Consider the following 14,633-nt stretch of genomic DNA (forward strand, 5'->3'; position numbering starts at 1 on the left):
AGATTTAGCTCTAATCTGTCCATTTCTGGGCTTGAAATAATGCATGATTACAAATTAATCCAGATTTGGGTAACAAAAAACTCCAATCAGATGAGAGCGTGCATCTTCAGGGGCATGTAAGAAAGCAGATGTATCTGATTCATAGGTTTTGTGAAACTTCTAGTTCAACCTTGGTCAAGCACAGAAGGTGTTCGATGAAATGCATCAGAAAGGGTATACAACATGATAATACTTGAGAAACATATCCTTTTTTTATTCGTGTTTCACAAAAACTTTAAAACGATAAAAAGATCCATTTGCAGGTTGTAATAAACAAAACAAGCTACAAAATATGATAACTTTGAACAACTACCAAATAAAATAAAACTAATTTCTCAATTCTCCTTAACCTCTCCACAATCTTCAATAACAACTTTTGCAGAAGTCGCACCACCATCCGATCCAACTTTCTCCATCTCTTTCACAACACTATACCCATCAACCACCTTCCCAAACACCACATGTTTCCCATCAAGCCACGAAGTTTTATCAGTACAAATAAAAAACTGAGACCCATTAGTATTGGGTCCCGCATTTGCCATCGAGAGCACCCCAGGACCCGTGTGCTTGATCTTGAAATTCTCATCTGCAAACTTTGCACCATAGATTGATTCTCCTCCGGTTCCATTACCTCTAGTGAAATCCCCACCTTGACACATGAAGTTTGGGATGATTCTATGGAAGGCTGAGCCTTTGTAGTGCAATGCCTTCCCGCAACTTCCAAGTCCTTTTTCACCCGTGCAAAGCGCGCGAAAGTTTTCAGCGGTTTTTGGAGTGACATCAGCAAATAGTTCCATCACGATCCGTCCGGCTTTCGCTTTGCCGATTAGTATGTCAAAGAAAACCTTTGGATTGGTCATTTTTTGTATCCGAATCTGCAAATTTGATAGTTTTGATTAAGTCAGATCTGATTGAGTCAATGTAAGGTGACATGATTTTTTATAACAGCTTAGTAACTGTTTTTTACAGCCATTAAGTTTTTGATCCTTATCAAATATATTAAATAAAATTAAGATATTTTTTTATTGCGTGGTCTTAACCCCTCATTTTGTTTCGTTGAAAATCTATTTGGATTCTTGATTTGGATCTGTGAGACAACTGAAACGGTGTGGTGTTTCCTTGTTTTGGGATTCTTTATCTTTGTTTTAAATCATTGGGTTTAGACATTACTTTGGTGATTCTTAATTCTTTCAAAATGGTAGCAACATTACATACCCCTTTTGTGATTTCTTTCTAGAATCATACCTTGTGGTTTGTTTAAATTCGTTAGTTGTGCTTTTCGAATATATTTGATGTAACATATACCAAATATGTAATTATATCAAAACCATTTTTTGTTCTCAGCAAATTTGTTACTCTCTCTCTCTCTCTCTCTCTCTCTCTCTATATATATATATATATATATATATATATATATATATATATATATATATATATATATATATATATATATATATATATATAATACATGTTTTGTTACTAATTATCAAGTATCAATCTTTTACCAAAGAGATATGAAATTCAAACACTAAGGTTGCGTTTGGTTGTGGAAAATTTTCCAAGAAATACGGAAATTTTGTTTAGTTTTCTAAGAAAATAAAAATTTTCAGTTTCCAATTTAGATGTAAATTAGAAAAGTGATTTTTACAGTTTTCCAAATTTCTAAGAGGAAAAATGAAAATGAAAACTCCACCCGTTTCAACCAAATGCGTTTTCATTGAAAATTAAAAATAAAAACCCAACCCTATTTTCTTAAAACATTTTCATAGAAAATGAAAACAATTTTCCACAACCAAACCACCCTAAGGAGCTAAGAATATATATGCCAAAACCTAAGCGGCTTAAACTCAGATCTAAACACCCGCAAAAAAGCAAAGATAACATCCTTGAACAATCAAGCAAAGGTTAATCGAGGTAAAGAGTTCATCTTATCACGCTATTCTAGTTATGTCTACAAAACATCAAAAGGAAATAGCAATGATAGATGAATCTTTAATTTCGCACCATTATTGAGCTCCACAAGCTTACTTCGCAAGTGAAAGCTTCGATATGTGCTTAAAATTGAAATTCATACATAATCGAAATCAACAGAACGAAGATGTTGGGTAATCAAAAACTGGGTTAAAGGGAAGAAAGATAGTACCTTTGTATCGCGAGGGTATTGAGAAATGCCAGTGAGCTTCGAAAGAGATGAGGGGTTTTGATTTTAACCTTGGGTTTTGTTAGGGTTTTTAATTTCTGGAAGAGAGTAAGTTCACAATAAAACCCCATAAGTTTATTTATTCTCATATTGTCCCCTGTACTTCTTTAAATCAACGTTTAGACTTTAGACTTTTAAGACGTTGACCAAATTGAGTTTAATGCATGAAAATTGAGAAACTAGGTTGTCGCATAACAAATATAGTCTGGTTTTCTTAGACTACTTGGTTCGGATTCGCTAAAGGGTGTTTTGACCGTCGTGGAGGCGTCTTAATGGTGTTGTAACGCTCTCAAACTGCTCTAGACCGGCGTTAAGGTAAGTCTCATTATGATGAGAACTAGGGCTGTGTATGGGTCGGTTTTGGACTCCAACCTAACCCAACCCATAAATGATCGGTTTCTGGTTTTCAGAACCCAATAGGGTCGGTTTCTGGTCGGTTCGGTTTCTCGGTTTCTGATATTGGTTTGGACGGTTTCTCGGTTTTTTGGCTTCAACCCATACACTTACGGTTTCTGGGTTTAAACCCATGGGTTTTGGGTTTGAACCCATATTCCGGAAATGTAATAATTAGTTAAATAATTAAAAAAAACACCTAAGCTTCTTTTATTTATTTTTAGTTTTTTAATATATATATATATATATATATATATATATATATATATATATATATATATATATATATATATATATATATATATATATAAACATAAAATAATCAGTAAAAAACATCGGGTTTGCGGGTTTGCTTAGTCGGTTTCTGGGTTTTAAAGAGGGATCGGTTTCTCGGGTTGTTGGGTCGGTTTTTGGGGGCAAAACCGAAACCGAACCCGGAAAGTCGGTTTTTACAAATTTAAAACCCAAACAGTCGGTTTTGATTCGGTTTCGGTTTTTTCGATTTCGATTTCGTCGGTTTTTATCGGTTTCTCGGTTTCGTGGTTCGGGTTTGTTCACCCTTAATGAGAACGGTGAGCAACAGAAGGAATATCCAATTAAATTTCGATGTTGACTCCGATTTTGACCATATTAAAGGTCATTTTTCAAAATAATAATAATAATAATAATAATAATAATAATAATAATAATAATAAATTTGTATTACCTATAAATACATACCTTTTACCTCAAACTCATTCACACCATTCTTTTTCTTTCTTTATATTTTATAAAATTTCAATACTTCTACAAAAAAATGGATCCGTTCGACATATTCAATGATGATGATGATGATGATGATGATGATATCTTCATAAGTACGATGTACGAGTATTGCACTACTACAACCAGATCTAGCTTCTCTATTAATAAGACGTGCGATGTTAAATAAAAATCACGAAGGACACGAACGTCTAGTTCATGATTATATTTGCGGAAAAGTGTGTCTATTAGCCAAGCGATTCAAAAGAAAGTTTCAATTGTGAAAATGTGTGTTTGTATGAATGGCCAATGCATTGGAAAGCAGATATCGTTTCTTTCAGTTTTTGTATATTTTGAATTTAGCTTCTAGATAACATAAGTATATTTTTACTTATTAAATATATGTTTAGGTATGAATATTTAAATATAGTTGTTAGATTAAATAAATATTTTTTTAACTATCAGATATATGTTTAGGTATGATTTTTTTCAAGTGAGATATGATGCTAGAGATAGGTGATGATTTACATGGTGGTAGAAAACGAGTTACTGCAATTAAGATTATGGCAATAGGGGGTCACCAAATTTTATTGACAATTATATGAGAATGTTTGAGAGAATTGCAAGAGAAAATTTTTTATAGATTGGCAAAAGGTGTTGTTGAAACATTCGATGATGTTTATTTGTGGAAACCATCGTTGAATGATATGCAACAAATATATGTGGCATATGACGAAAGACATAGTTTTCTGAGTATACTTGGAAGCATTGATTATACACATTGGAATTTGAGAAATTTTCTCGTGGCGTGGAAAGGTCAGTATGCAAGTGGTCATTATGGAGCGCCTTTATTGGTATTAGAGACATTGCCAAGGCTTTTATGATTGGAATCTTATGTAGGATCATTTTCTGCTTTGCAAAATTGTGATCGAAAGATCGAATCAGATCGTAGATCGCACCAAAAGCATTTTAAAACATAAAAACCACATATTCATCCATCAGTTAACCATCTAATTAACAATAATTACTTTAAAACATAAGAAATACATTTCTAATACATTATTTAATGATAAACAATTCAAAATGGATATTCTACGTAGTTAATCCAAAAAAATATTTGATTTTAATATATATATATATATATATATATATATATTAATGATCCTACGATTTTACGATCTTATGATCCAATCCTACGATCCTACCACGATGCTATCGAAAAACGGACGGGATCAATTTACTTAGGTAGGATCGTAGGATCGTATAATCCTATGATCAGGATCACGATGTTAACAACCATGGTAGTTGCATCATAAGATTTATGGATTTGGCATGCTTATTTTGGGTTTGCGGGTTCCAACAATAACATCAATGTTCTTGATCAATCACCATTATTCAACAATCTTTTGTTAGGAAAGACATTGGATGCTCCTTTCACACTGAATGAAAATTAATATAAGTTTAGGTATTACCTTACGAATGAAATATGTAATGACCCGGATTTTCTATCATCTAATCTAATGGGATTATCAAAGTTATTTCTAAAAATTTGTGGAATTCTATTAACTCATAAAAATAAAAACATTTTATATCCCTAGCACAACCACAAGTGTACAATGAAACTTTCATACAAATTAGAACAACATGGAAATAAAACCTATTCTAGGTCCTTGTGCACTTGTCTTCACTTATGGTACCACGACTACTACTACATGAACCTGCAAACAGAAGCACATATGTGGTATCAGACACATGGTGTCTAGTGAGTTATATTCTTAGCTATCTTCACATTCATATATTCTTTATCTAATCTTTATTCTTATTTTTGATGGAACAAAAAATCGAGTATGAAATGAATCAGAGTAAATGTTTATGAATCAATTAGTAATTGAACACACGATGTAAATAAGATTTTCACTTCAGCTCAATTACACTTTAAGAGTTTTTATAGAGAGAATAGACAATGTTGTTCACGTTATCTAACTCTAGTAAACGATCCTATTTATAGTATACATAAAGCGTACAAAAAATATACTAAAGCTAAAACATTTAAGCTTCGAATCTAAAGAGCCCTAGTAAAATATATTATAGACCATATGAAGAGTACACATTAGGCTTCGACTCATTACAACCAAACTACCCTTACATTCTCCCCCTTTGTAAACAGAGTTGAAGACTTCAGTTCGTAAGCAGTTGAATGGAGTACAACATTACTCTTCGTATCTCAGTATACCAATAGATAATTTTCTTCAGTTCCTTCTTGTCTCCTTCGTTATTCTTCTTGCAATGATTCATACGAACAATCAAGTTCGTATATTGCGAAGTAGATATCTTTCAACTTCACTCGCCTGGAACAAAAACCTTTTTGATTTTCTTGACTTGTCCTTCCCAAAGAAGACTAAGCTAAAAGGCTTCAAGCAGATTTCACCATCAACATATTTCTTTAAGTCTGCTTGAGTCTTCAAAGGAGCCATAGGTGCTGTAATTTCCAGACCTTTAGTTGTAGCCAACTCCACATCAGTCATTGCTAAACATTCATAATAATTTTCAATAAAAATCTTGATGTGAGTAACTCCCAGCTTGTACTCATCAGGCTCTGTGTTTTGAAGATATGAAAAAGACCTTTCCTTCAGCAATAATGCAACTTGTATAAGATCATACAAGTTCATCAAAGGAAAGTCAGCAATTGTAAACTCGCACACATTACCATTTGCCCTGGTCACAATATACTTCATGTTTTGGACAATGTTTTCGAAAACCACATCCTTCTTTATGCTTATGACCTTCTTTATCTTCGTCAATGACCATACTTCTTCTGCAGGCTTCGCAAGAACTGCATGAAATCTGATCTTCATTTGAGTACCTTCATCCTTCTCCTTGAATTCACTTTCTGCTTTAAATTGAGGCATGATGAACATCATTTCATTAATTGGAAAGTCCAATTGGCTTGCATCCGCATTCGTGACAGTATAACTCTATTTAGGCTTCTTCTCAAACAAATACATGTGATTGAATGCAACTTTGGCTTCAGTTGTTTCATAATTGTAGTTCTTTGATGGATCACCCTTGTTCATGCCAGGAGGATAACTAGCCCTTTGAGTCATTATGCTTTGAATCATCCTCGTATTTTCTACTTCTGCCTCAGCCTCTGCCTTCTTCTCTTCTTTAGATTTTTCAATTAGTATTAACTTTCCCCTTACCTTCGAAACAGATTCCTCTATCACTTCTTTTGCTTTCGTATCACTTCTACCAGTGTCAATAGATTTACCAATCACAATTCCTTTCGAAATTGGTCTTGTGATTGGCACAGTTGTAGCTATTGTTGAAGAGATAGGACCAACAGTTACTATCGCTGGTTTTGATGTTGGAATTTTAGAAGGAAACACCTTTCCCACTACCTTCGCATCTTCGCCTCCAGCCTTTGAACCTTCAATTTTCTTTTCTCCCCCTTGCACCCCTGTACTAGTAGGTGGGGCATCCATTGTGGGAAGAAGGCTAGATATTCGCGAAAGAGGAGCCAACTGTTGAAGAATTAAGGCTTTGAATTGAGAAAATTTATTGATAAGATCTTCAGAAGATAGCAGAGAAGACGAAGCAGGTGTTGAAGATAAGGTTTTAAGCTCCTTTAACAACGTGAAAACCTCCATGAAATTCTTGTTCTCTGTTGAGGAAAGTTGAGCAATTTGAGGACTCAGACTTAAGTACAACTTAGAAAATTTAGTAACTGCATCACATATGATATCCACCTCATTTAGAGATGCAAATTTTGTGCGAACAACTACAATCTCTTTTTCCATATCATCGCGAAGCTCTTAGAGTTTAAAATTCACATCTTCTCGCACTTTCTTCACATCTTGAACAAATAATACATGACGTTCTTTTGCCACCATTTTTAATTATTTCAAGTCACCTTCAAAATTAGATTTCTGAGAATTTACCCTCATCTCATTGATTTGATCACAAATATCAATTTTTTCCAGGAGATGAGACTCAAAATCTTTTATCATTCCCGAAACCTTTGAAGTAAGCCTTCCTTCAAGCAACTTTAACAGACCATCCACTTCTAGATTGGTCACTAAATTTCTTCCCCCAAGATCAGTCTAAGACTAAAGAATTGAATTGAGTTTTGTATTCAATATCTTGAACTGTTTCATTGTCATGAGCATGTGATCTGGGAAGTCAGTCTCTTCTTCATCAAACTCTAGATTTTCAAATGTCCCTCCAAAACCTTCGGACTCATGTTTAGTTTCCATGAAAGAAGAATCTTGAATTGGTGAAGTGGTGGTAGGTGGATCAATGGATTATGAAGAAAAAGAGGTGTATTGTTTGATGATGTTTTCAAAGGTAGGAGAATCAGTTGTGGATGTAGTAGGAATGACAGGTGTGAGTGGTGGAGGTAAAGAAACAATATTATCTGGGGTAACATCCGAAGGTTTACCTTTGTCTCCAGTGTGCGAAGCATCCTCACCCATTGTGACATTTGCATCCATATGAGATATGTTTACGAAAATGTCAGAAGTTTGTGCCTCCACAGAAACTGTCTTGACAACCGAAACTTTCGGTGGTATTACAACAGTTGATGCAATATGAGAAAAATATTTCTGAAGATCAGCTTCTGGTGTTTCTGGAATTGTTTCATTTTCATCATCAGTAGACTCTGATGAAATAATCACCCTACTCTTCTTCTTCTTCTTCTTCAATATGTGTTTGACCATATCATTTGCCCTTCTCTTCTTAAAAGATGGTGAAGCAGGTGTAGGAATCTCACAAAAGATAACTCCTTGATGTGAAACCTGTGGTTTGCGAACAACATTTGTTAGAGGTGATCGACTCTTATGTTTTGACTTCATCTTGATTCTTCGAAAAACACCAGTCTTTGAAGGAATGATTTCCTTTTGAGTGAATGGGGTATCAAAAACAACAACTTCAGGTTGGATTGGCTCAACTTCTGTAATTGGTAACTTCTTCGAACTCTTTGTTGATTTAGATTCTTTGACAGATTTCTTAGAAGATTCAGCAACAACCTTCTTCGAACGTTTAGTCTTCGTCTCTTCTTCTCTAGCCAAAAGAACCCTGGTTTCAATAGAATTATCGATGGTTTGTAAGTAGTTGATTAGAACTGTGTTAGTGGGATCAACTTTTTTCATCATGGCTTTAGGAATGCGAGCAACAACTATAAATTCGTCAGTATCATCAGTTGCATCCTTCGGACAACTATAGACATGAAACACAGCCTTTTCTTCATCTGTCGGAACCAAAATCCCTTCCTTCTTATAAAAATATTGTAAAATCAAACTCCAATATCGAGCACACAAAATGCCATGAAGAGCATTCGCGTTCTCAATACTCTTCAAGAACTCTTTCCATAATTGAGTAGAGTAATCAACTTGAAGATCATAGTATAAACCTGCGACCATCGCATAAACTTCCATCCTCCCCTTGTCTAACCCAACAGTTCTTCCACTTAAACATCTGAGAAAAATGTCGAACAAAAAATTCCAAACACTCGGAAGTCCTGACTTCTTGAAATCACTTATCTTTGCCAATTGGGGTTGATGACCCATTTCATTGAACATGTGAAAAATTTGTGGGAATGTAAAAGTGACGTATGGCGGAGAATTGGGTATATCGAGAATTTGGCAAAAAACTTCTTTGAGAGTCTAACCTTCTTATCAGTCACAAGATTAAACAAAACTGCATCCAAAGCTTTAGAGTATGTAGCTATTGATCCAACTTGAGACAACCATGAAAGAGGAACAGAGAATGAATTGAACATGGCTTTAGACAATACAAAGCTTTGCAGAGCAACGACGAGCATCTTAAGTTCTTCAGGATAAAGAGAGACGTTTGCTTCAACTTGGTAATTTGTGCCTTGAATCTTCATTATTAGCAATGAGGTTACATCATCGGTGGTGTGAGACAAAGTTGCATCAGGATTAGCAGTCGCCATTGTTAGGGTTTGAGAGTTGGATGTTTATTAGAGTAAATTTGGGAATATAAAAGCGTAAACTGATAATGAACCCTTGAATCTCCTTTTATATGTAACTATGAATTTTGAAATTAAAGCGGGATAAGCATTTAATGATCTGTGACATGTCACCGAGAAAACTGCGTCATGATGATGAAAAAGTAACCATGCGTGATAAAGTAACTGTCACGTCTCCTCAAAACCCGCACAAAATTCAAACAATCCCCTCAAACAGGCTGGATTGTTTGCCCCAATAGAATACTAACCGTCGGAACCCTTCGGATGGAGGTAAGGCTCTTTTACTTTAGGGTGTCAAAGTAAAGTCATTTGCCAGATTCTTGAAATCATCAGACTGAGTTGGTGTTACTCAGAACCTCAAGGATTTCGTGTGTAACGCCCGTAAATTAGGGCAAGTCAATTTAAGGACAATAAGCGTCAAAAATGACTTTTTGATGGAAGATTATTTAGAAGGAATAATCTTAACTAAGTTGTAGTATATGTTACATGAATTCCGTACATATAAAGAACGCTGAAATCCGAGTTATAACGAAGAAGTTATGACCTGTCGAAGTTTCGCGACAGAACCGACACGATACAGCACGACGTAAAAAAAGTGAATTTACGTTAGACCGATATATAGCCTTAGTGATCTAAATGAGAATCGAAGATCTTGTTGATAGTAGTGCAACGGTAAAAAGACAGACGAAAAAGGACGTCGGATGAAGAAGTTATGAATTTATAACGGAGTTTTCTTGTCCCGACCTACTAAAAATAAATAATAAAAATAAAGTCAAAATTAGCCGACAGAGTCTAAACGAAATTTGTAGAGCTTAGTCTCACCTATGCGTGGATATAAAGAATGTCGAAGACGGAGTTTGTATGAGGAAAATATGAATTTTTGAAATTTATTAAATAATTAAGATATTAAATTAAATTCAGATATTATCCGAAAGGAGGAGTCACCGGTCCGATCCGAAGGGTATGCCGCGCGTACCTCGATCTTATAAGGTCCGAGAGAGAGCCATGATCAACCACCGAGACCTCACCATGTGGCCCTCTTATCCGAGTTACGCCCTGCGTAACACAAGACTACGCCCAACGTAGTCCAAGGATCAGACCCTATATAAAGGGTGCGAGGCTGCCTTATTTATTTGCTCATTTTCTCTTCTATCTCTCCCGTTTTTCCACGATTTTCGTGCAAGAAATATCCCAAAGCCCTGGTATCATTCCCGAGACCTGAAGCAAGTCCCGAGGCCCCGAAGATCCTGAGAAGTGAAATTCCCAAGTCGAAGCTCTGCCCACGAGAAGCCTGGTTTTTGCGAAGATCTTCCAGATCTACCGAAGAATACTACTTTCACAAGACGTAGTGCTGTCTGGGCATCGTCTAATCAAGTTAGCGTGTGATTACTTTCTTCTAACACATAAATATAAAGTATTATCTATGAAATACATGCTATGTGTTATATATTATTTGTCTATTTGAGATGGGCTTGGAATTGATGTTTTTATACGGGTGTTAAATGATTCAAACTATATATGTATTTTATATCTACAAAATATGTTGGGTAGAACATGGGTAGATGAAATAGTGGCAACTATGAGACGTAGTGCCTATTGTATAAACCTTGGTGACTATGGAGTTAGCGCCTATTGTATAAACCTTGGTGACTATGGAGTTAGCGCCTATTGTATAAACCTTGGTGACTATGGAGTTAGCGCCTATTGTATAAACTTTGACGACTATGGAGTTAGCGCATGTTGAGTAAAACCTTGGCGACTATGGAGTTAGCGCTTGTGGAGCGAACCTTAGTGACTATGGAGTTAGCGCCTGATAACTATGGATTTAGTACCTGATAGATAAACTTTGGCAGCAATGTACTTCATGTTGATTCCTTAGGTAAATCCTTAGGAACGAATGAATAAAGGATAGTTGACACTTAGGGTAAAATCTTAAGAAATAAAGAAGATAATGGGGATGGGTAATTGGGTTGATTGCTTGATGATTAAATATGATAATTATATTATTGTGGGTTGAAAACCCTATATGCTCACTAGGCTCCCAAGCCTGACCCACTTAATTTTCTTTGCATTACAGGTAATGGCACAAGGGTATAAGTTGATGGACTTGACGAGAGATTTTGGATTATAGATCAGTAGTTATAAATAACTATTGCAAGGTCTATTTTATATTGTTTATGCTTTTGGTCTGTATCGGAACATGACATCCCTAGGTTTTATTATTAAATAAAATTCATTCTCTTTGACAAATAAATTATTATCATATCTTGTTTTGGGAAAAAATTCCGCAACCATTTTCTTAAAACGATTACTCAGATTTATAAACCAAAGCATAAACAAATCGGTCTTTTTTGGTCGTGAAATTGGGGATGTCACAGTCGGTATCAAAGCATTAGTTTAAGCGAACTAGGAATTTGTAGGATTTCTAGACTTCAACTTAGAATGCTAAGCGATGATTGTGAGATGAGTGTCTACCATATTTTAAGACACGAGCACTAGTATATTTGAGGAAAGTTGCCTAAAATGCTTTTGTGTGCTAAATGTTATATGTTTTCCATATATGATATTATTTGTTCGGATCTATGGTCTGTTGCCGACCAGATCTGGAAACCTTATGTGTTTAGGATTCTAAGTGTATGTCTACGGTATTAGAACTAGCATGTAAACGTTTCGAAGTGATAAGGATGATTTGAATATCTATCGTGAATGAGGATCTAATTTCACCTTATTCGGTGTATAGATCAAAAATGGTGAGAACGAGGAGTGGAATTGGAAACGTGGACGAAAATAGGAATCAAATACCTGTAATAGAGCAAGTAGCTATTGTAGCAGCAGCACCTGAGCCAACAACAATGGTCGGAGTGCAATTGATGATTCAAACGATGTTGGATTGTCAGATGGATGAAACTAGACGCCTGCTTAGGCAGAATAAAAAAGAACTGTCAATTCACGTCGAAGAGCCCGAAGTAAATGGAGGGCAGTCTGAAGGAGGAAACTTTAGTGGGATCATTGGTCAAGACGACCCATCGATGGTTAGACAGAATAACCAGGATAGAGGAAATGATATGTGTGGGTGCAAGTATAAATATTTCATGGCATCCAAACCACCATGTCTTTCTGGGAGCCCAACATCGGTGCAAGTCATGGACTGGATCTCCGAGATGGAGACAATGTTTGAAATTTGCGAGTGTAGCAACAGACAGAAGAACACTCTTGCAATTCCTCTGTTAAAATCTGGAGTACTAAGCTGGTGGAAGTTACTGGCTGGTTCGATGCCCTAGGGGGAAGCTAGCAAGATATCTTGGGAGGAGTTCGTGGTGCAACTGGAAACGCAATACTGCTCTGAGCTAGATCTTTTGGAAATCAACAATCAGTTCCAGAATCTGAAGAAGAGAAAATTGAGCGTCACTGAATACGCTACAAGCTTTACGGAGAAGATGAAGCTTATTCCATACCTAATTCCAACTGAACTTTCCAAGGTCAACAAGTTTTCCAAATGGATTACCAACGGACTTTGGTCCGATAGTCAAGCAAGCAACCACTCTGAAAGCCGCCATCTTGGCATACAAGAATGTTGAGACCCAAATAAAAGAAAAGGGTTTGGAAAGAGCTAAAGTTGGAGAGAAAAGGAGACATGAAGGATCTTCGATGATCAACAAAGAAAGAAAATTCTCGAAATCTGGGGGAAGAGATGAAGCTAATTGGTGTGAGAAGTGTAAAAAGAAACACTTTGGGAAATGTAGTGAGGAGATGAATTGCTACAAATGTGGGAAGACAGGGCATTACGCCAACAAGTGTGCGCCTATCAATAAGGTGTGCTACAGATGTAACGAAGAAGGGCATATTTCTAAAGACTGCCCAAAGAAAGACACACCGCCACAGCCGAGGGCATTCCACATGCTCCTTGACAAAGCAGAAAATGATGTGAGGATTAATAGTTGAGGACTTCATGTTAATATATAAAGTCTGTATCAGGAAGCATAGCCTGTTAGAGGCATAGTATAGGGTGAACTTGAACTTTTGTGTAATTGTTTCAAGATAGAATATAAACCCTGGTTCTGTTATCCGATGTGTTGAATGACTGTATGATTTATGTATGGTGATTTGGTTGACTGAGAGACAATAGTTGGGATGAGTATGAGTAGGTGTGAAGGGTAGTAGAGATCTATACTACCGGAAGCACAGGACTCGCACTTGGATCAGGGAAAGTCGCAAGGTTACCAAGAAGCTTGTAATTAAGTTCGTTTTTATTCAAGTATGTCATTACCATTATTTCGGTAATGACTAGTAAGATGGTTGTTATTCCGACCCTATTGGTCATATTAAATTGAGTCCGACTACGATGAGAGGTCATCGGGACACAACCTATCGGTCTATGACAATAGATAAAGGAATTTATTTATCCTGAGAAGAAGGAGTCCACAATAAGGATTTATTTTGTAACTTGAAGGTTACGATTGAAAGTCCAACATAGTATGAAGAGCAGATGAATGATTAAGCATCACGGTTATTTCTTAGGATGGAGAGATAACATATGGAGTCATTATACGAATCCTATTTCGTTGATGATTCTAGGATGTAATCATCCTAAGGGGGAGATAATTGTAATGCCCGTAGATTAGGGCTAGTCAATTGAAGGACAATAAGCGTCAAAAATGACTTTTTGATGGAAGATTATTTTGAATGAATAATCTTAACTAAGTTGTAGTATATGTTACAAGGATTCCGTACATATAAAGAAATCCGAAATACGAGTTATAACGAAGAAGTTATGACCTGTCGAAGTTTCGCGACAGAACCGGTACGATACAATGCGATGCAAAAAAGTGAATTTATGTTAGAATGATATTTAGCCTTAGCGATCTAAACGAGAATTGAAGATCTTGTTGATAGTAGTGCAACGGTAAAAAGACGGAAGAAAAAGGACGTCGGATGAAGAAGTTATGAATTTATAACGGAGTTTTCTTGTCCCGACCTACTAAAAATAAATTCAAAATTAGGTGACAGACTCTAAACGAAAATTGTAGAGCTTAGTCTCACCTACGCGTGGATATAAAGAACGTCGAAAACATAGTTCGTATGATGAAGATATGAATTTTTGAAGTTTATTAAATAATTAAGATATTAAATTTTAATATAAATTCAGATATTATCCGAAGGGAGGAGTCGTCGGTCCGATCCGAAGGGTACACCCCGCGTAACCTTTAAGTATGCCCAGCGTACCTCGGTCTTATGCGGTCCGAGAGATAGCCACGATCAACCACCGAGACCTCA

The 14,633-nt window shown here is 36.0% G+C and overlaps 1 protein-coding gene across 1 annotated transcript; it reads right to left on the reverse strand.

Annotated features, from left to right (window-relative positions):
• Nucleotides 1-229: 229 nt before the first annotated feature.
• Nucleotides 230-2,278, reverse strand: ROC2 (rotamase cyclophilin 2). The gene is made up of 2 exons (XM_078973846.1): nucleotides 2,183-2,278; nucleotides 230-914 (listed from the first exon to the last, which is right to left on the reverse strand). The coding sequence occupies exon 2, from the start codon at nucleotides 897-899 to the stop codon at nucleotides 375-377; it is 525 nt and encodes a 174-aa protein (XP_078829972.1). The 5' UTR covers nucleotides 900-914; nucleotides 2,183-2,278; the 3' UTR covers nucleotides 230-374.
• Between the last annotated feature and the right edge of the window lie 12,355 nt (nucleotides 2,279-14,633).

The sequence above is a fragment of the Lactuca saligna genome, chromosome 9 (assembly GCF_052625555.1).
Source record: "Lactuca saligna cultivar CGN05327 chromosome 9, ASM5262555v1, whole genome shotgun sequence".
NCBI lineage: Eukaryota > Viridiplantae > Streptophyta > Magnoliopsida > Asterales > Asteraceae > Lactuca > Lactuca saligna.

Excerpts from the sequence above, each read along its gene's own strand:
- ROC2 (XM_078973846.1), bottom strand. The coding sequence starts at position 899 with ATGACCAATCCAAAGGTTTTCTTTGACATACTAATCGGCAAAGCGAAA.